This window comes from Dipodomys merriami, unplaced genomic scaffold (genome assembly GCF_024711535.1).
Source record: "Dipodomys merriami isolate MVZ:Mamm:240054 unplaced genomic scaffold, mDipMer1.0.p SCAF_5, whole genome shotgun sequence".
NCBI lineage: Eukaryota > Metazoa > Chordata > Mammalia > Rodentia > Heteromyidae > Dipodomys > Dipodomys merriami.
In genome coordinates this window covers 11656285-11679112 of record NW_027206068.1, presented here as the reverse complement: position 1 = coordinate 11679112, position 22828 = coordinate 11656285, and the positions used below count along the sequence as shown (strand labels likewise).

The following is a 22828-nucleotide window of genomic DNA, read 5'->3' as shown; positions in this document are numbered from 1 at the left end:
AGGAAGCAAGGAGAAGGTGGAGAAAGGAGGCTTTGTGGAAGAGGCCTGTGTACATGTCCTGGGGTGGGGACAGCACAGGTGGTCATAAGCAGGAGTGATGGGATTCCACTGATGCCTGGTAGAGAATGAGATGGAAGGAGCCAGAAGGGAACAAATAACAAAAGGTTGGTGAAAGAAATGGTCATGAGGCTGGAGGCAATAGGAAAGTGTAGGACAAATATGTAAGAGCTTCAGGAACCAGTGGCTCACACATGTACACCTAGCTAATCAAGAGGCTGGGATTTGAGGATTGTGGTATGAAGACAACTCAGGCAGAAAAGTCTGTGAGATTATTTTCTCTAATTTAAGCATCAAAAAGCCAGAAGTGGAGGTATGGCCGAGTGGTAGTGTGTCCACTTTGAAGCAAAAAGCTATTGGAGAGCTTGAGAGTCTGAGTTCAAGCCCTAGTACCAGCACCAGAAAAGGAAGCTTAAAATCAATCCACTAGTATGACACTTGGTGCAGGAAAGAAGGGGAGGAGGGATGCATGTCTGATCTCTAGCCTTCTAGATATGGCTCCTTGTGGTGGGTGAGAGATGAAGAAGCGAAGTTCAGAGATGGTTGGAGTTTCCGTGTCACACACTGTGACACACCCAGAGAAGCCCATTCAACGGCTCACCTGAATTTCAACTCCTGACTCAGCCCAGCCTACCCAGCATACCTACCCTACCCTCCAGCCTGGGGTGAACAGTGGGCTGTGCTATCCTTCCGGAGGAAACCTCAGAGGTCAGTCAAGTTTCTGGGGCTTGCAGTCCCAACAGCTAAGAGCAAGAGGAGACAAAATAAGTTTGGAAAAACAGGGCAATAAATGGATTCGTGTCCACACATGAAACGCTGCAGCCTGAAAGAATTGGAAAGAACAGATTGGGTGGAGATTGGGTAGAGGTTGGCCAAGTGGTAGAGTGCTTGCCTAGCACTCAAAAATGTGTGGGTTCAATCCCTAACACCACAAATTAATATACACATATCACACATACACATAAAATTTTAAAAAATAGATTTGTGCTGGGCACTGGTGGCTTATGCCTGTAATCCTTGCTACTTCAGGAGGCTGAGATCTGAGGATTGTGGTTCAAATCCGGCCTGGGCAGGAAAGGCTGTGAGACTTTTATCTCCAATTAACCACCAGAAAACCGGAAGTGGCACTGTAGCTCAAGTGGTAGAGTGCTAGCCTTCAGCTGAAGAGCTGAGGGACAGCGCTCAGGCCAAGTCCAAGCCTCACAACCAGCAACAACAAAAAAGAAGACTCTCACTCCAATTGACAGTATAACCCCTGTTTTCACTGTATTTGATGTTGATATAATTTGAGGGGGAAGGGGATGTAGTGGAGATGGGAGGGAAGGGATGGTAGGGGAAAAGCAAAGGAGGAGGCAACAATGCTTGATAAGAAACGTACTCATTACTTTGCTCATGTGATTGTAACCCCTCTGTATGGTATTTTCACAATACAAAAAAAAACTTATTAAAAATAAATAAAGTAAATTCGCTCAGGCCATGAAAGCCTCAGAACTGAGTTCTTCATAAGGCCCATTGAAGAAAGTCTTACTCATTCTCTTTAAGGGCTTCTTGCATCTTAAGAATCTTGTGCAGGGCTGGGAAGGTGGCTCAGTGGTAGAGCGCTTGCCTTGCATGCTCAAGGCCCTGGGTTCGATTCCTCAGCACCACATAAGCAAAAAGAAAAAAGCCGGAAGTGGTGCTGTGGCTCAAGTGGTAGAGTGCTCACCTTAAGCTGAAGAGCTGAGGGACAGAGCCCAGGCCCTGAGTTCAGGCCCCACAACCGGACCCAAAAAAAAAAAAAAAAAGAATCTTGTGCAATGCACCTGCATGCTGATGGCTCATACCTGTAATCATCATATGATCAGCATCTCAATAAGCTGAGATCTGAGGATCAGGGTTCAATGTCAGTCCAGGCATTATGAGGTTTGTGAGACTCTTGTATCCAATATACCAGCAAAAAAAAAAATTAGAACGAGAGATGTGGCTCAGGTAGTAGAGTACCAGCCTTGAGAGAAAAAGCCAAGTGACAGTACAAAGCACAATTGTGTGTGTGTGTGTGTGTGTGTGTGTGTGTGTGTGTGTGTGTGCAACACATACACCAAGGACAGCCGGTGTGTGCCCTCTTGGCTGTTCTAGGGCACAGCTTTATGGCTGGATCTGCCCTCATCTTGGGAAAGAACACAGGTGGCTGCTATAAATCAGGACCAGAGCTCCTCCAACTTTCACTGGGGATCATCAGCCATTCTATACTACAGTTCAAGAGATGACCCTGCCTTTGTCCCTTGTAAGGATGGGAAACAGGAACAAGAGGCCACCTCATGGCCTCATGGCTAAGCTCTGCGCCTCCTGCTGGCCTGTGCATGCTAATCATGCCTCTTCCACCAGGAGAGCTGAACTTCCCCAGGCTTGGTAACTAGGCTCTGTTCTTCTGCCAGAAGTCACACTAGTCATGGCTACAAGCATGAGAACTTGCCATTCACTGGCCCAGTTTAGATTCTCTAGTGTAATCCCCATAGAAACACGAAGCACATTTTGCTGACCAAATTCTGAGCCATGAAGGCAAGAGATGATGAAGATCTTTTGTTGAACTGGGTGAAAGGTAATATGTTAGTGTTAATTATATTGTTCTTTTTTAAGTTTCTATGTTTCTATAATTGTGTGTTTTTTAATATAATTTGAAAAGAACCTGAACTGGGCACATAATATTATCACTTGGGAAGTGGGGGTAAAAGGATCAAGAGTTCAAGACCAGTATGGGCTTTGTTATAAAGTAAGACCTTATCTCCCAAGAGAATCAGAGGAGGTAAGGAAGAAGGGAGGGAGGAAGGGAAGAAGGGAGGAAGGGAGGGAGGGAGGAAGGGAGAAAGGAAAGGAGAAAGGAAGAGAGAAAGAGAGAAGCGGAGGTTTACCACCCTGAAATCAATCTAAAACTATCTGCACCACCAACACCAACAGAAGAACATCAAGGGGCACTACCAGCCTCACCCCCCCGACCTCAGGGGCCTCACCTGGAGTATTCTTGATATTTACAGGCTTTCTCTGAATGAGAAAGAAATCAAAGAGAAGAAAGGGGCACGAACTACCAAACGCAGTGATTAGCCTTGACTAAAGCACAAAGACAAGTGAGATGATTTTCAAATCCTCTATGGCTACAGACAAATGAAGACTAAGATCAATTTACAGGAGGTAGAGACTGGAGAATTACACCTTAAGGCCAGCCTCAGCAAAAAGTTTGTACAACTGCATCTCAACCAATAGTTAGGTATAATAGTCTGTGTCTGGCACCCCAATGAAATGGGAGGCTCACATCAGAAGGACGACAAGCAAAAAGGTTCATGAAACTCCATCTCAACAACAACAACAAAATCAGGATGTGGTATGTACGCACGCCTGTCATCACAGTTATTGTAGCAAGTATATAAATAAGAAGATCAGAGTCTGAGCTGGCCTAGGCAAAAAGCTCTATCTCAAAAATAACCACAGGAAAAAAATGACTGGAGGAATGACTCAGGAGGCAGAGTGCCTGAGTAGCAAGCCTTGAATCCAAACCCCATGGCTGCCAAAAAACAAATATTTAAAAAGAGTAGTTTAAGCTTTGCTGTGTGTTTTTTTTCCAGAACAAACATGAGTCCTCACATTCCCCTTTTAAAACTTCTAAATAAGTTATTAACATTGAAATAGTACTCGCAAGTGCTACTATATCACTTTACAAAGGTTATAATAAAGAACAATATTTTTACTGGGTGCTGGTGGCTCACCCCTGTAATCCTAGCTTACTCAAGAGGCTGAGATCAGAGAATCATGGTTCAAAGCCAGCATGAGCAGGAACATCTATGAGACTCTGATCTTCAATAAACTACCAAAGAGTTGGAAGTAGAGCTGTGGCTCAAGTGGTAGAGCACTAGCCCTGAGCAAAAGAAGCTCTGGAATAGTAAACAGCCTCTTAGTTCCAGCTCCAGGATGGGTATGAGCATATGTGTGCATTTGTGCGCACACACACACGCACACATGCACACACGCGCGCGCGCGCGCGCACACACACACACACACACACACAGAGATGGGGCTTGAACTCTGGGCCTGGGCACTGTCCCTCAGCTCTTCAGCTCAAGGCGAGTGCTCTACCACATAAGCCACAGTGTCACTTCCAGTTTTCTGGTGGTTAATTGGAAATAAGAGTCTCATGGACTTTCCTGCCACGGCCTGGCTTTGATCTGCGATCCGCAGATCTCAGCCTCCTGGGTAGCTAGGATTACAGGCGTAACTCACTGGCACCAGGCTCAGAGCACTTTTTTAAAAATGTGTATAAAGTAAATGACATTGAGTCTGAAAGTATTTCAAATATTTGTGAAGGTTTATTGCTACATCGTTGCTTCATAACACATCCATTTCATGTAATTTTGAAATCTTTATGAAGAACAAAACTTCAAACAAGTATACATTGCATAAATGTAATCTGCCTCAGTAAACTGTGCTTTTCAATATGGCAAATAACAGAAATCTAGTGTATATTTATGATAACAACATCATGGATCCCCAAGTAGCCTGTAAAACCAAGATGGTACCACAGCTGGAAAACAAGGGGAACAGCTGGCATTTGTATGCCAGGGCTCCCTCCCAGACACTTAGAAAGCTGGAACCTGTCAAAGACCATGCAATCCAAATATCTTACCTACAACAGGGGAAAGTAAGGCCAAAGCCTGGTATGACTTACCTAGCCCACCTAAGTTATTTACCAGAAATAAAGTTGCCCTGGACCCTTGGAGATTAAGGCAATAAAGCGGGGTCAGACATGAGGCCAGGAATGGCTGTTTTACTCAAGGCAGTGGTAAATGAAAACTGATGGTGGAGGGACAAGACAAGAAAGCTGGAATTTCCTGGCAGAATCAAGTTGGATGTGAGGACAAAAAACAGAATCTGAGGCCATTCTCAGTATTGGTTGTTCTTCATTTAAAGAAGAAAGAAATGTAATAGATCTTAGGATGGATGATCTGTCTGAATCAGACACATTTAAGATAAACCTAGTGAGCTCATTCAAAGAAATCAGCTTCATGTCTCCAGAAATCTAATTCTCCTGGTATGCTTTCATGCTCAATAATTCAAGAGGAATATTTTATATATACATGTATTTTTTCAAGTTTTTTTTTTTTTGGTCCAGTCATGGGACCTGAACTCTGGGCCTGGGCACTGTCCCTCGGCTCTTCAGCTCAAGGCTCTACCACTTGAGCCACAGCACCACTTCTGGCTTTTTTTCTTTTTGCTTATGTGGTGCTGAGGAATTGAACCCAGGGCCTCAGGCATGCAAGGCAAGCGCTCTACCACTGAGCTACCTTCCCAGCTCTTCAAGTTTATTTTTGAGAATTCACAAGAAAGTAAGTTTACATGACACAGGAAATACATTTAATACTCTGATCTTTTTCCTTCTTCTTCTTTACAATGTTGGAGATCAAATCCAAGGCCTCCTGCATTGCTAGACAAGCACTGCATGACTGAGTTATACACTACCAGCCTTCTTACTCTAATTTATGAGGGCTTAAATAACTTGTACACAGATGACAACTTATCTATATGACCTAAAATAAAATTGCCTGGTTTGCAAATAAGCCTTGGAGAACATACAGTACTTAAGCATCATTGATAGCCACTCCCAAAAGACACATCTATCAACAGCCCCTTATCAATCCAGATGATGTTATAAGAGTCCAAAGATAGGCACAGGACATATAGATAACAATTTATTGCTCTAGCATGAATGCTAGCAAGAATGATAGCTTTATTGATATCCATCCTGAAAACGGAAGAGTAGAACCTTCCTACCTTTTCCTGTAGCTCACCTTGAACTCTAACAAGAAAGAAATGATTCCGTGACAGATGCCTCTTAGGTTTGAAGGCACCATTGAATTTTTTTAAATTTCACTAATTCTGTATCCTGCTCCTACCATCACTGATCCCCACCCCCCCAGGCCATCCCATCCCCCATCACCTCTGTAATAACTAGGATTGCTGATGCCTCTTCCTAGGTGAGCCCATCCCTTTATCTGGGCACATCCGGGTGAGCAGGCCCAGCGATTCCCATGCACTGCTCAGGATGCGGCATATTTCATCACTCTTCCCTGAGCAGGTGTCCCCATACCAGGAAAAAGGGGGAGCTCCAATTCACGCCTCTGCCTTTGCGGTCTGTGCTACCATTTTCAGTACTTTTACCTTCACAGAATATGATTTAGAGGAAAGAACAGGAAGCTTGAAAGCCAGAAAATCCTGGGTAGAATCCCATCTCCCATACCCAAATTGAGCCTTATGCCTGGGAACAAGTTATTTCCCCTTCCTGCACCTCAATTCCTTCATGTGTAATAGGGGACAGGTACCCAGAAGAAATGACATGAAGATTATAATGGCCTGGCACACAGTAGGTGATCCAGAATGCTCCTTTCCTACCTCATCACTGTAAAGAGCTTCTTGTCTCCAGATTGCTTTTTCCCACTGTACTCAGACACATTCACATGTGCATGCACACACACAGAGACACATGGGTGCACATGCATATTTCCTGTTGGCCATAATTTCTACACCTGAATCACGAAGAGTGTTTTGAAACCTCGATCAGGAAATGTGATTACAGAGCCATTGCCCAACTGTGAGCTTCTGGAAATAAAAATGACAAGACTGCAATATATAGCTAAAAAGAGACCACATAAAGACTGCAGAAGCAAATAAGAAGCCCTGGCCTCCCCCAAGCTTTCTGGGATCCCCTTCCTCAATCCAAAGCATGTCAAGATTTATCAAAAGAAAACTCAGAGCAACCAGTTACATTTAAATTTCAGATAAACAAACACCTGTCTAGAATCTCACAAGCATTAAAGGAAAGAACTAAACACCAGACATACATACAGCTGACTGCCTTCCACCTCTGCTACCTGCCTTCAAGTTCTCTGACCATCAGACAGTTCCTATCCAGAACCAGGAAGCAGAAGTCAAATACACGGCCAGAGGCTTTCAACCCTACTCCACAGAAGCTACTGCCCAGTCTCTACACATACAATCCATCCACACATATGTATGTTCTATGATACTTTTATTCATTTTAAATAAAATTCTGCTTAAGGAGTATCTATTTTAAGTTTCATACAATCCAAAGAACATTGGAAGAAGAAATCAGCTACCCATACTTCAATACAAGTGACTTTTCATTCTGCATTGAAATTTGTATCTTGCAAAAAAAAAAAAAAAGGTGATGAAATTTCATGAGAATGCACATACGGCACTGTATAAACTGAAATATCATCTCCATTGGATGAGTGCAAAACTTCTCGGTCAGATTCCTGCCTTCTGCCCATCTAGTCTCTTTTCAACCCAGCTGCCTAAATGATCCTGTCACTTTCCTGCTCAGAATCCTCCAGGGGCTCCCAGCTCACCCTGGGCAAAAGTTAGAGTCTTTTCAATGGCCTCTGAGGTCCTGAGGGACTTGGCTCACTCTAGTTCCACTACCCTTCCTTAATCACCATGGCTCTAGGGACCCTGGCCACTGCCCACAGCATCGTTGCCTGTCCTCTCCTCTCCCCCCAGGGCTTGTTCTGGAACCAGCTTCACCTGCTGCTGTCTCTAGCCATACCACATAAAACCACAGCCCTGATCTTAGCACATTCTATCCCTCCTACATCTATATCTATCTATATCTATATCTATACACACATATATACAATATAAGTAGATGTAGGAGAGATAGGATATACACACACATATATATGTATATATACACATATATATCTTTATGTATGTGTGTGTACTTAGCAGTACTGGGGCTTGAACTCAGGATTTTTCACTCAAGATTCATATTCTACCACTTGAGCCACACCTTCACTTCCAGCTTTTTGGTAGTTAACTGGAGATGAGTCTCACCAACTTTCCTGCCTAGACTGGCTTCAAACCACAATCCTCAGATCTCAGTCTCCTAGGAAGCTAGGATCACAAGTGTGAGCCACTGCTACCCAGCTCTAGTTACGTGTTTTCCATGCTTCCTACTAGAACCTAGGGGACAAGTCATGGCATTCTGCTTACCATAGCATCCTCAGCATGGAGAATGGGCACACAGTGGGCATTTAATAAAACCAGTGAGTGAGTGGATAAATCGACTTAAGGTATAAATATTAACCAACTATCCTAGAATACATAATATTTACTGAAAGCTGAATGAATATGTTGTTTTTCCAAGGGGTCAATATTGAAAAACAACCCTTCCCCTAAAGCCTGTCCCTTGCTGTCTTCCTTACTAGGAAAGTATAAAGAGCTAGAGGGAGTTCTGCTAGAGTGGTTTCCTGCTGCTGATATTAATATTCAAAAAATGCAAGGGCTAGGGGGATAGGTCAGTGACCATGTAGCCCTAAGTTCCATCCCTAGCACTGGCGACAGGGGAGATATTAGACAGAGAAAGAATGTGTGAGAGAGCAGGGCATGGTAGCATAAACCTGTAATCCTAGCACTGGGGAGGCTAAGGCAGGAGGCGAATTCCAAGCCACTCTATGATACCGTCTCAAAAGTAAGAATAAAAATAAAATCAAGATGCAACCTTTCTTCACTATGGCTAGTATCTCTATTGTTATTTCATAAATGATGATTTATTATTATTTTTTATTTTTTGTCGGTCATGGGGCCTGAACTCTGAGCCTGGGTGCCGTCCCTCAGCTCTTCAGCTCAAAGCTAGCGCTCTACCACTTGAGCCACTTCCAGCTTTTTCTGCTTACATGGTGCTGAGGAATCGAACCCAGGGCCTCATGCATGCAAGGCAAGCACTCTACCACTAAGCCACCTTCCCAGGCCTATTTTTTATTTTTTAAGGAAGTGGTAAGCTTTTTATTATTTATCAACTTTGCTTACAATATAACTTATCTGGCTCTATGTTCCTTTTTGTTCATTTCTTAACATTGTATCTTAAAACTATATTATTTTTTAAATTTTATTTTATTGTAAAGATGCTGTACAAAGGGGTTATAGTTACATGAGTAAGGTAATGATTACATTTCTGGTTGGACATTGTTACCCCCCTCCTTTTTATCCCACTATCCCTTCCCTCTCCCCACCCCCAAAGTTGTAAAGATCATTTCCAACATGGTGTCTTGTGAGTATCATTGTTGCAATGGGTCATCCTGTGTCCTGTTTCAGCATTTTGTTACTCCCCTTCCCCCCCTCCAAATTAAATAAATGTATATACAATATGCAGAGTACCAAAATCAAATACAGTGACATCAGGAGATATAACATAGGGAGAAGAACATACAAAAGAAACAAAAAAAAATCACACAATACATTAAAAAGAACAACAATGAAACCTCTTGTGTCTATATCTTGGGGCTCATTTCACTTAGCATCATCTCATATGGTCATATGTACACAGCTTTTGAGCTTTTCTGCTCATCTGATAAGATTATCCTAAATGGGGCTGGGAAGGTGGCTCAGTGGAAGAGCGCTTGCCTCCCAGACATGAGGCCCTGGGTTCGATTCCTCAGCACCACGTAACCAGAAAAAGCCAGAAGTGGCACTGTGGCTCAAGCAGTAGAGCGCTAGCCTTGAGCTGAAGAGCTGAGGGACAGCGCCCAGGCCCAGAGTTCAGGCCCCACAACCACCAAAAAAAAAAAAAAAGATTATCCTAGATGTATACTAGTTATTGCAAATAAGGGAAAACATGGGACCTATATTTTTGGGGGGTCTGGCTTACTTCACTTAATATGATTTTTTTCTAAGTCTTTCCTAAATGTTGATTTTTAAAATACGTTTTTACAGGCTGGTACCAGTGGCTCACACCTATAATCTTAGCTACACAGGAGGATGATATCTGAGGATCACAGTACGAAGACAGCATGGGTAAGAAAGTGCATGAGATTCTAATCTCCAATAAATTGCAAAGAAAATGCAATCCCATCTGTCCAACCTTTCTTTGATTTGTTGTGTTTCCAGGTCTCTATTAAGAAAATTTCAGTGCTGGGAAGTGGCTCTGTGGTAGAGCGCTTGCCTTGCATGCATGAGACCCTGGGTTCGATTCCTCAGCACCACATAAGCAGGAAAAAAAGAAAAAAGCTGGAAGAGCTAAGAGCTGAGGGACAGCGCCCAGGCCCAGAGTTCAGGCCCCCAACCGGACCCCCCCCCCAAAAAAAAAAAGAAAAGAAAAGAAAATTTCAGCCTGTGCCAAGGAGACCTAGGGTTTCTCCTATTCCATCCTGTAATGTTTTCAGAGTGTCTGCTTTGACTTCGAGGTCTTTGATCCATTTGGAGTTGATTCTGGTTCAGGGTGATATATGGGGATCCAGCTTTAGTTTTCTACAGGTGTTTAACCAATTTTGCCAGCATCTTTTACTAAAGAGGCTGTCTTTCTTCCATTCTATTTTTTTAGCTTCCTTATCAAAGGTTAGGTGGCTATAGGTCTGTAGGTTCATTTCTGAGTCTTCAGTTCTATTCCATTGGTCTTCAGGTCTGTTCTTGTGCCAGTTCCAAGCTGTTTTGATTACTGTAGCTTTGTAGTAGAGTTTGAAATTTGGTGTTGATATTCCTCCAGCACTGTTCTTTCTGCTAAGGATTGTTTTTGCTATTCGGGGTCTTTTGTTGGTGGGATTGTAAACTTGTTCAACCACTTTGGAAAGCAGTATGGAGGTTCCTCAAAAGACTCCACATAAAGCTCCCCTATGACCCAGCAATCCCACTTTTGGGCATTTACCCAAATGATCACAAACAAGACCATACTAAAGCTACCAGCACAACTTTATGTTTATTGCAGCATTATTTACCATAGCTAAGATATGAAACCAACACAGATGCCCCTCAGTAGATGAATGGATCAAGAAAATGTGGTATATATATACCAATGGAACTCTATGCCTCCATCAGAAAGAATGGCATTGCCTAATTTGTTAGGAAATGAACGACTTGGAAAAAATTATATTAAGTGAAGTAAGCCAGGCCCAAAGAAACCTAGGTCCCATGGTTTCCCTTATTTGCAATAACTAGTATATGTCTAGGACAAGCAGAAAAGGTCAAATGCTACGTACATATGACCACATACGATGATGTTAAGTGAAATGAACCCCAAGATAGGAACACAACTTGTTTTTTCTTTCTACTGTTTTTAATGTATCTAAAATGTACTATGTGATTTTTTTTGTTTCTCTTGTATGTTCTTCCCCCACGGTATAACCCCTGTTGTCACTGTATTTGACATGGGTGCCCTGCATCTGGTATATACATTTTTCTAATTTGGGAAGGGGAAGGGGAATAACAAAATGCTGAAACAAGGATACAGGTTGAGGGGCTGGGATATTGGCTCAGTGGTAGAGCGCTTGCCTTGCATGCCTGAGGCCTGGGTTCGATTCCTCAGCACCACATAAGCAAAAAAAAAAAAAAAAAAAAAAAAGAAAGAAAGAAAGAAAGAAAAAAAAGGAAACAGGTTGACCCATTGTAACAATGAGATGCACAAGACACTATATAAAAAATGAACTTTACAACTTGGAGGTAGAGGGGGGAATAGGGGAGAGAAGGGTTGGTAGGGGAAAAACAAAGGAGAAAGTAACAATGCTGGATAGGAAATGTACTCATTACCTTACTCGTGTAACTGTAACCCCTCTGTATACTATTTTCACAATAAAAAAAAATAAAAAATGAAAAGAAAAGAAAGCCAGAAGTAGAGCTGTGGCTCAAGTGGTAGATTACCAGTCTTGAGCAAAAAAACCTCAGAGTCAGCAACCAGGTCCTAAGTTCAAGCCCCAGGACCAACACACACACACACACACCTCAGAGTCAGCAACCAGGCCCTAAGTTCAAGCCCCAGGACACACACACACACACACACACACACACACACACACACACACACACACACACACACACACACACACACACACACACACACACACACACACACACACACACACACACACACACACACACACACACACACACACACACACACACACACACACACACACACACACCTCTGAAATAACATCCTCTTCAAATACATCCTAGCTCCTCACCTTCAGGTTAACAAGTCAAGAAATTCTAGGATAAAGAAGTATTCCTGTGACACCTCACACAATAGGCACCCAGCAAATGTGCTGACTTGGCAAGGTTAGCACCTGTCCACTCTTTTCACCAAAGTCCAAACAAATGACCTTTACACGCAACACGTGCCACAACCCGGAACCACACCCAATTGTCCTGACCTGTCCACCGCATCCCTGATGAGCTGCTGCAGGTCCACCTCCTGCTTCCGCAGGGTTCCGAAGGAAGACTGGCTCTCCACCAGGCTTTTGCCACCCACATTCAGCTTCACTTTCCCCAGAACCGTCTCGATGGCTCCGCTTACGTGGTTTTCAAACTTGCCCTCATATTTCACAAAGTCCGACTCCACGACCACTGAGAAGGATGGAGAAGAGGAAGTGGTGAGCTGGGTGTCAGCCTGCCTGGCTTCTGGGCCCACCCACCCACTCCCACAACTCAAGAGGAAACCCCCAGCCCCTGCTGCCTGAGCCAAAGAAAACCGAAACGGCACCAAGGGCTCCTAGCTGTAATCCTAACAACTCAGGAGGCTGAGATCTGAGGACCAAGGTACAAGGCTAATCTCTGTAGGAAAGTCCTGAGACTCTTATCTCCAATTAACCACCAAAAACCCAGAAGTGGCACTGTGGCTCAAGTGGTAGAGCGCCAGTCTCATTGAGCAAAAATGCTAAGTAACAGGCTCAAAGTGCAAACCCCAGTACCAGCACGAAAGAAAGAAAGAAAGAAAGAAAGAAAGAAAGAAAGAAAGAAAGGAAGAAAGAAAGAAAGAAAGAAAGAAAGAAAGAAAGAAAGAAAGAAAGAAAGAAAAAAGGAAAGAAAAGAAAGAAAGAAAGGAAGGAAGGAAGGAAGGAAGAAAAGAGAGAAAGGGAGAGAGAAAGAGAGAAAGGAAGAAAGAAGGGGCTGGGAAGGTGGCTCAGTGGTAAAGCGCTTGCCTTGCATGCCTGAGGCCCTGGGTTCGATTCCTCAGCACCACATAAGCAGAAAGAAAAAAAAGCTGGAAGTGGCGCTGTGGCTCAAGTGGTAGAGCACTAGCCTTGAGCTGAAGAGCTGAGGGACAGCACCCAGGCCCAGAGTTCAGGCCCCACGACCCGAACCAAAAAAAAAAAAAAAGGAAGAAGGAAAGACAGACAAAAGCACAATGCCTATGTGCCTCTAATCATATAAAACAATATTTACCCAAGTGAATTCTGGGAAATGAAAACAATATTTTTTTTCTTTTTGTCTTGTTTGTTCATTTATCTGTCTTTGGGAGGATGGGTGGGGGTCACAGAAATGAAGAGACAGCGTGAACAAAGGTAGCAGTGGTACTCACTGGACACTGTTGAAAATGAATTCTCCACCTTGTAGGTAGGGAAGGGAGAGGAGGGAAAAACTGGGAAAGAGTGAGAGAAGAGGTAACATTGTCCAAAAAGAAATATACTCTTTACCTGACTTATGTGATTTTAACGGCTCTGTACACGACCTTTACAATAAGAAAATATTTTTTTAGGGAGCAGATGGATTCTGATTGCTCTAACTCATTAGGGAACTCTGGGTGCTTTTTGGTTTATTGTTTTACAATTCAAATAAATAGAGAAGACAGCATTAAAAGCATGTGTACAGTTTAGCAAAACATACCCCAGACAGGGGTCTTAGCGGTTCAGCTTCCTGACTGTCCTTGGCCATTTTGCCCACCAGTCTTAGAGATCCATCCCTTGGGCCAAGCTACCAACTCCACTCAAGTAATTCCCCTCTCCTATTTACATTCTTCTATCTGAATGCTAGTCAGTCATTCAATCCTTATTAAGTAATTCCTTATCTGCCTTCCTGATAAAGTCAGCAGACATGCCCTAACCCCTCAGTCATCACCAGAGAACACACACCTTCACCCCCTCCCCTTCTTCCTGGCTCCACCACACTAAGGAATAACACCTAACATCCCAGCTTGACTCAAGTCTGCTGCAAACTGTCTACCCTGCACACCCCTCCAACTGACCTCCAGGGCCACATCCAGGTGATTGCTATCAGATTGCCTGCAGACTCTGCCCTTTGTGTCTGAATCCTCAAGATGAGTATCAGATGACCTCATATTTGAACTGCCAACCTAGGACTCCAGGTTTTTACTATTCTTTTTATTTGTTTTGGTTTCTTTCCACTAGGGATTGAGCCCAGGTTTTATAAATGCAAGCGGTCTACTTCTGAGCCACTTCCTCAGTCCTGGCAGACCTTGGATAACATCTCCCTGAACTGAGATTTTCATGTGTCATTCTGAGATAATTAATGGTAACTACCTGATGGATTCTGGTTACCAGCTGATACTATACACAAAGAGTGAAATTCACAGTCTGAAAGACAAGTGGGTGTGTGTCAAACCAGCATCCTTTCTGATAAACAGAGCAGATCCAGATTCTTCCGAAGACTACTGCAATCACAGACATTCTTACTTCAGGACACAATTCTGGTCTCAGGCCTGCCATTGCTGTTTTGGAACTATTTCCAAAACTTGTCTTGCAGCATATAGGGACAATCAAGTCTTCATATCAGCCAAGTGTCAGTGGCTCACTCCTGTAATCCTAGCTACTCAGGAGGCTGAGATCTGGGATAATGGTTTTCCAAGCCAAACCAACCTAGGCAGTAAGGTCTATGAAACTATATCCGCACTTAACCAGCAAAAGGCCAGCAGTGGAACTGTGGGTCAATTGATAGAGCATCATCCTTGAGCAAAAAAAAACTAAGGGACAGAGCCCAGGCCGTGAGTTAAAGAACCAGAACAAAATAAAAAAAGACTGTGTACACTCAAACACCACCCTAGACACACTTCCATGAAAGATGTCATTTGCGTACACTTTGGCATCAAGCCATCAATTGCTGCTGATGGAAGAGATGTCATGAAGGAACCAACAGGCAATTATCATCAATGGAATGCCAACAACCAACCTCTATTCCTTCTCTATCCCTTGGGCGACACATGCCATGTTCTGAGTGGCAAAAAGGAACCAAAAATGACCATCTTGTATCTGCTCAACAGACAAAGCAGTGACATTTCTCATTGCCACTCTGGCACTAGCAGGACACAGAATCCAGGATGAGCTCCAGCCCCTGATCCTGACCGTAGTCAGGGATTTTCTAGCCACACTGACTGCCAGTGTCCTCACCAACGCAGCCGAGTCTCCTTACACCCTCCTGATCACTATGACACATAATCAGCCCCAACATTAAACCAAATTTTGGGTATGGCACCCAACCCTCTCCCCATCTACAGTGAGTACGACTGATTATGTTTATAACAACACTGAAAAACTATATTAATTCATTTAGCTACGACTGTGCAATGTCAGGACTGCAGAATTCTTGCGTCGTGGGAAAGGATATTCTTAAGATATCACAGAAAGAAAAAAAAGATTCCCCTCAATTCTAGACAACACATATCTAGAAAAACCACCTTCTATTCTGGGGCTGATAACAGAATACATAGAAAGGGACATACCTGGACTCAGCGATTGGTCTTCTGTGAGTACATCTCCCAGGGTGACAGATAGAAACTGGTACTTGGGTCTCTGCCAGCACCAGTATCTCCTCTTTTTAGTCACCAGACTTAGAAGTTGTAATTTATCAGAATCATTCAAGTTTGATACTGAAATCAGGTTACCGTCATCATCAACTTCTTTAAGAAAATTCCTTGTTGCTTTGGCAAACATTTTGAAGACCCCAAACTATCTAGAAAAAAAGAAAACTAAGATTACCCTAAAGACAAATGCAAAGTTCCATTATTTTGTATATTTTCTCTAGAACTATCATACTCCTTAGTCCCAACAGTTCACATGAAAGAGTATCTGCTTTCTAGTAAACGCTAATGAATGTAGGTAAGGATAAAGAATTCTAACTGAAATATGGAAAGAGAATATAACAGTCAGGATAGGCTAGATTATATTCCAGAAACAACAACCCCCCAAATCTCAGTGACTAATAACAAAAAAGTTTTATTTGTTCCTATCCAGGAAGACAAGACAGCTTTGTTTATTGTAATTATTAAGGATCCAGACCAAAGCACAAGCAACTCTTTTGAACCTTGTCAGTCTAGAGGCAAATAAATGGTGAAAGTACCTGTAACACTTATGACCCAAACTAAAATGTTTATTTTTTAAAAAAAAATTGCAAAAGCCAAACTTAAAATACTCCAGTAGAGGGCTGGGAAGGTGGCTCAGTGGTAGAGTGCTTGCCTCGCATATATGAGGCCCTGGGTTCAATTCCTCAGCACCACATAAGCAGAAAAAATTTGAAGTGGCACTGTGGCTTAAGTGGTAGAGTGCTAGCCTTGAGCTGAAGAGCTGAGGGATAGCACCCAACCCCAGAGTTCAAGCTCCACAATGGACAAAAAAAAAAAAAACAAACTCCAGTAGAAACATGGATAAGAGTTATAAAGATCTATACTCATTATCTTGCCCATGTAAATGTAACCCCTCTGTACAGTATTTTCACAATAAAAAGAGTTATAAAGATCTATAATTCACAAATTGAACATAGCCAGATAAATTCATACATACACACACCTTCCACATTCACAAATAGAATAAGGAAAACCATTACACAAAAAAGCAAATTAAAAAAAATTAAAACCAGGTGTCAGTGGCTCACTCCTTGTTACCTCAGCTACTCAGGAGGCTGAGATCTGAGAGGATCGTGGTTCAAAGCCAGCCCTGGTAGGAAAGTCCATGAGACTCTTACTTCCAGTTAACCACCAAAACAGCTGAAAGAAGAGCTGTGGGTCAAGTGGCTGAGTGCTTACCTTGAGCAAAAGAAGCTCAGGGACAGCACCCAGAGCATAAGTTCAAGCCCCAGGTCAAGCACCAAAAAATAAAAATTAAACCCGGATGAGTCTTGCATTTTAGCTGTTCAGTTCAGTTTCTTCAACATGAATCTTTTCTTCAGTATCAAAAAACACTTGCCTTACCTAACTCTACAGTACTTTTTCTTATATTACTATAAAGTAGCTTCCTGACCCTGGAGCTATATATTCCCAGAAAGAATAAGCCCCCCTCCCTTTTTGGTAGTGCCAGGGTTTGAACTCAGGGCTCAAACTTGATAGGCAGAAACTCTTCTTCCTGCTCCTTCTTTACTGCCCCCCTTTTTTGAGACAGTCTTGCTTTTTTTTTTCTTTTTTTTGAGACAGGATTGGGCTTTATCGCTCAAGATCCTCTTGCCTCAACCTCAACATCAAACACACCTGACAAAGATCAGGGACCACCCTACCCTGCTGTGTGTCAGGCGCTGGGCTGAGTGCACATTTTGTACAGGTTTCCTCACATAATCTTTCCAGCTCTGGGAGGCACATATTGTCCACATGTTACAGATGTGACCTTCAAAGACAATAGGAATGTGGCTGAGATCAGGAAAGAAGAGAAGCGGGAGCCAGGCCATCATCGCAGCCTTAGTTAGAAGCAACCAGGAGCAGGCCTGCCATTCTTCTGCTGAATACAAAGTGACGCTGGCCATCAACATGAAACAAGAACACTCCCTCTCACGTCTGGCCACAGACCAAACACAGACATTATCCAAACCACAAAAATGACCAACAGCCACCTCCCTCCAGTCAGCAGTGACCCACTGCCGCTTCTTGACCACCCACAGCTGCGGCTTCATTGTGACCTTCTCTCCTTTAACAAGATGGATGAAGACCCACAATCATAGAATCTCTTCCTCTTTCTAACATCATTCAAACCAGAGCAATGCCTGCTCCCTTTAGCCCTCCCCCCCCCCCAAGTCACCTGGGAACCTTCCCTGGAAGGCGTAGCAATGCCAACTGGTGGCCTTCCAGGTAAAACTGGAAGGCCTTGAACTTTACAAGAATGGATCCTCCCCTCAAGATTCTTCTGGAGGTTCTGATTCCAGAGTGGGACTGCCCTACTCTGCTCATCTCCAGTCTGCTTTTTCTTTCGAAATTTGAACATGTGATTCATTGTGTAAGATAAGTGTGGTTGAAAGAACATTACCCAGTTATGGTGGAAACAAGTCATTGCCATAAAAACATCACTTGTAGGCTCCCAGCAGAAATGCACAAGTGTTAGACACGTGTGCCGGTGTCATTCCTAACAAGTTCAACACAGTTTAAAGTCTTTTTCATTTCCTAAATCACAAAGTGAAATTCAGTCTATTAACACAGAAGTGCCATCCTTTTATATTTTCTGATAGCTGCAGCCCAGAACCTAGTTTTTTTTAAGGCTAGCACTCTACCACTTGGGCCAAAAGCTCCACTTCCAGCTGTGTGTGTACGTGTGTGTGGGTGTGTGTGTGTGTGTGTGTGAGAGAGAGAGAGAGAGAGAGAGAGAGAGAGAGAGAGAGAGGAATTGGAGATCGTCTCACAGACTTTCTTGCTGGAACTGGCTTAAGAACCACAGTTCTCAGATCTCAGCCTCCTGAGTAGCTAAGATTACAGGTGTGAGCCACTGGCGCCCAGCCTGAACCTTAATGAGAACACAACTTCAGGATACTCTGCCATCTCTTGAAGTAAAACAAGCTCGAAGAGGTGTGGTTCCAGCAGCCAGCACCAGCCTTGGGGGGGAAAAGCCATGGGAAAGCGAGAGGCATGGAGGTCAAGCCCGCCACCCCTCCCCGCCAGCACACACGCACACACACACACACACACACACACACACACACACACACACACGCACACGCACACACGAAATAAAGAATGGTCACACACATCAGCTTGAGCAGAGAGGCACCAGAGGCTTCTGGGAAATCAAGCGGCCACAGAAGGCCTGGCCGGCTCGAGAACAGGGGGCCTCGGACCCCCGACGGTTAAAAAAAGCACGGATGGGAGAAAACCCCACCTCGACATCTTCCCGCTGAGCCCCGCCGGCGGCCCCGCAGGCCACCCCGCAGGCCGGCCTCCGCTCGCGGTCCCGGCCGAGGCTCAGCCGCGTCCACCCGCCCGACGCCGCGGTCTCCGGAGCGCACGCGGGCCTGGGGTCCGGGCACCCTCCCCTGCCCCGGCCGCTTCCTCCCCGGCGTCCCGCGGCCTCTCCCGGCCGACCCTGGCGGGGTCCGGTTCACCCCTCCGGTGAACGAACGAATGAATGAATGAATGGCGTTTCCCACGCCACAGCGAATGCTTCGGCAGCGCGACCCCGAGGCCTTCCCCGCGCAGGTGAGGACGGGACGCCGCTCCCCCGAGCACGGGGTCGGGGAGGCCCCGGGGGGAGGCCCGCTCCCTCGCCCAGCCCTCGGGGCACCCCGGGCCCGGCCTCCGCCCCCCGCGCGGCGGCCCCGGCCTCCTTCCCGAGGCGCACGGCCCCGCGCCCACCCCACCGAAGACAAAGAAGGAGCGAGCGGGGCCCGGGCGGCGCCAGGGTGGGGGGCGCGAGGCCCGGGCGCGCTGGCCCCACCGTGGAAGGCGGCGGGGTGAGGGTCGGGGTGGGGGCGCGCTGATGCGGGAGGGGCGGGGGTCCCGGAGAGCCGGCACCCCGCGGCTCGACGCGGGAGGGGAGGAGCCGGAGCGGAGCCCGCGCCCCCGCGCACTTACCCGCGCGCCGCCGCCGCCGCCGGGTCCCCGCCGCCGCGCGCTCACGCACAGGGCAGCCGGACGAGCCCGCGGGGCCCGGGCGATGGGCGCGCGCGGAGGGAGGGAGCGGCCGCAGGACCTTTGCTCGGTCGCCGCCTCCGCCTCCTGGCTTCGCGCGGAGGCGGGGCTGAGTGGCCCCTGGCGGCCGAGGAAGGAGGCGTGGACGGCGATCGTGGAGAGCCGGGTGGGACACTGGGGGCGCGATCGCCCCGGAGAGACCTCTGTCTGCTCCTTCCCGTGACACCCGGAGCCAGGGAGTAGTGCTGGGGTGGGAGGAAAAGTCAGCACCGCGTCCTAAAGTCCAAAGACGCTTCTCCCCGCGCCCCCCCCCAACTTTGGGGTGTGAACTCGCACCGTGCCTTCACTGTCCACCCCGGCCTCGGGAGGCCACCGTGCCCCAGCCTGGAAACAGCTGGATTTACGTGCGACGTCGAAGCCTGGCCTCCTACAAGTATTAGGTGCTGGTAAACACCAGGTGAAACGGGAATTTAGCCGGTGCTCAAGGCTTGATTATTATCTTTTCAGTCAATATTTGTAGGTCGCTTTTTTTCTCTTCCCATTGAAGAACCAAAAATAAAGTTTCTTCTCTCCCCATACTTTCAAGTAGTAAAGAGATGCGTGGTGCCAGTGGTTCACACCTGTAATCCCAGCTAGCTACCAAGGAGGCTGAGATCTGAGGTAGGAGGTTTGAAGCCAGCCTGGGCAGAAAAGTCTGTGACACTCTTATCTCTCATGGGCACAAACAAAACAAAAACCTGGAAGAAGAGGTGTGGCTCAAGTGGTAGAGCCTACACACGAGCAAAAAAAGCTAAAGAATAGCTCCCAGGCACTGAGTTCAAGTCCCAGTACCAGCAGTGGAGTTTTGTGGCTGCTTTCAAACCTGGTAAGGAGAAAACAAGACCCACAAAGACACGTGACAGTATGTGCTTTGTGGGGGCATCTAAATTGCAGTCTCAATAAAACCTTACCCCAAGGCCCAAAATTAAAGCTCCCACCCACAACAACCCTAGTTTCTTCCCTGCTTTACCGTTTCTCCTTTGCTCTTCCATCAGCTAGATGTTCTTCTTACTAATTTCATGCATTATCCTACTTGTAATGTCAGCTCACTAAAGACAACAACTTTTGTCTACTTTGCTTACTACTACAAACTTAGAACTTACTGCATGGCATTTATTTTTAAAAAACATTTAGGAATGAGCCCTCTTGTTTCTTCAACCAGATTGTGAGGCTTACTCTTCTACAAGATCGGTGAAAATTAATGGATGTTGGATAAGTAGGTAAACAAATGGTTGCTGGTTTTGCCAAAGTGATTCGGTATTTAAAGAAAAAGCAAGCTGGCGCCTGTGGCTCATGCCTGTAATCCTACCTACTCAGGAGGCTGAGATCTGAGGATTGAGGTTCAAAGCCAGCCTGGGCAGGAAAGTCTGTGAGACTCTTATCTCCAGTAAACCACTAGAAAACCAGAAAGGGTGCTGTGGCTCAATCAGTAGAGCACTCGTCTTGAGCTGAAGAGCACAGGGACAGTGTCCAAGCCCAGAGTTCGGTCGCCCATGACCTACAAGAAATTTTTTGAAAAAGTAGGCTGACTGCCCAATGGTTCGCATTTGTAATCCTAGGTACTCAGGAGGCTGAGATCTGAAGACGGAAGTTCAAAGCCAACCTGGGACAGTCCATGAGACCCTTATCCCCAATAAAACAGCAAAGAACTGGAAGTGAAGTGGTAGAGTAGAAGTTAAGGGACAACACCCAGGCCCAGAGTTCAAGTCCTAGTATTGTGCGTGTGTGTGTGTGTGTGCGCGTGCGTGTGCGTGTGTATACACACACACCATTCAGCTGGTAAAGATGAGTTGCCTGTAAATGTCCTCATCCATTCAGGCTGCTGTAACAAAATCCCACAGACCAGACCAGATAGCTTATAAACAACACAACTTTGCTTCTCACAGTTCTGGAAGTTCGAAGTCCCCAGTTAAGGCACTGGCAGATTCAATACCTGGTTTCCCATTTCAAATACAGCAACTTTTGGCTGAGTCTTCATTGGGTAGAAGTCACCACTGTTTTCATGCAATCACCTCCCAAAGGCCCAGCTGGTGGGGGTGCAGCTGGAGGAAGGTTCTGCTCCCTCAGGAATGGGGCCACTGGAGACTCCACCTTTTGTGTTCCAAACTGCCTAGGTTGCTCCAACATGGACCTCTTTGTGGGCTCCTGAGGGTGGCCAGCATCAATTGTCATCCTTTGGGCAGCAGTCTCATGGGCTCTCCTAACATCAAGGGGTACCAGAAAATGACCTTCCTGTTGTCTTTCCCTCCTTCCCTCCCTTCCTCTCTCCCTCCCTCCCTCCCTTCCTTCCTTCCTTCCTTCCTTCCTTCCTTCCTTCCTTCCTTCCTTCCTTCCTTCCTTCCTTCCTTCCTTCCTTCCTTCCTTCCTTCCTTCATTGTACTGGGGATTGAACCTAGGGCCTCACAATTGCTAGGTGAATCCTCTACTCAGGGAAAAGGGTCACTAAAGGCTTCGGAGCATTAACAAATTGAGGTTTAAAATGCTTTTAGAGGACAATAGATGTTGGCTAATTCAGATCTTTCATACAGAATTCCAGCTAGGGAAAGCCCAAGGAGTTGAGCCGAGTTCATTAAAATAACATGTTTTCAGATTCTATCAACATTGTATTAAAGAACTGAGTTTTGAGCTGGGTGCTACTCAGGAAGCTGAGATCTGAGGATCACAGTTCAAAGCCAGACTGGGCAGGTAAATTCATAAGACTCTCATCACCAATAAAAACTACTCTGAAAAGGCCAGAAGTGGCACTGTGGCTCAAGTGGTAGAGTGCTAGCCTTGAGAAAAAGAATCTCAGGGACAACACCCATGCCCTGAGTTCAAGCCCCTGGACTAGTACCAAAAAACAAAAATCAAACCAAAAACAACCTTAGTTTTTCTTAATCCCACCTAATTCAAGGAGGCTGTCTTCCAAGAATGCAGAGAAAAACAAGCTAGAGTGGGGGCAAGAGTTGTGTTTTTCAACTGTAATCAATTATGATCAATCAAACTTCTCAGCTGAGTTATAATTGGGGGGAGTGGAAATTGTATACACATTTGTCGTTTGGTAAGGTCCTTAAAAAGACTAATTGCAATGCAAAAAGCAGCTTGGCAAGAAAAAGTTTTCTTGACCCTGGCTGATTGCTAGAAGTACTGAGTATGCCTGCAGGATACAAGAGA

General features: G+C 45.3%; 1 protein-coding gene across 5 annotated transcripts in view; it reads right to left on the bottom strand.

The window, feature by feature from the left end:
- The window catches only part of Gsdme (gasdermin E), a 54470-nt gene extending 34816 nt beyond the window's left edge, over positions 1-19654 (bottom strand). Inside the window, exons 1-5 of one of the 5 annotated variants that reach the window (XM_069996076.1) lie at positions 18888-18928; positions 17305-17411; positions 15542-15771; positions 13388-13447; positions 12240-12432 (exon numbers count right to left, since the gene is read on the bottom strand). In XM_069996076.1, coding sequence (XP_069852177.1) covers positions 12240-12432; positions 13388-13447; positions 15542-15752 — 464 coding nt within the window. In that variant the 5' untranslated portion in view covers positions 15753-15771; positions 17305-17411; positions 18888-18928. Of the gene's footprint in view, positions 1-12239; positions 12433-13387; positions 13448-15541; positions 15772-17304; positions 17412-17819; positions 18286-18887; positions 18929-19579 lie in introns of those variants that run through there. The other 4 variants (XM_069996077.1, XM_069996078.1, XM_069996079.1 and 1 more) reach the window with 4 other exon arrangements.
- Positions 19655-22828: the final 3174 nt, after the last annotated feature.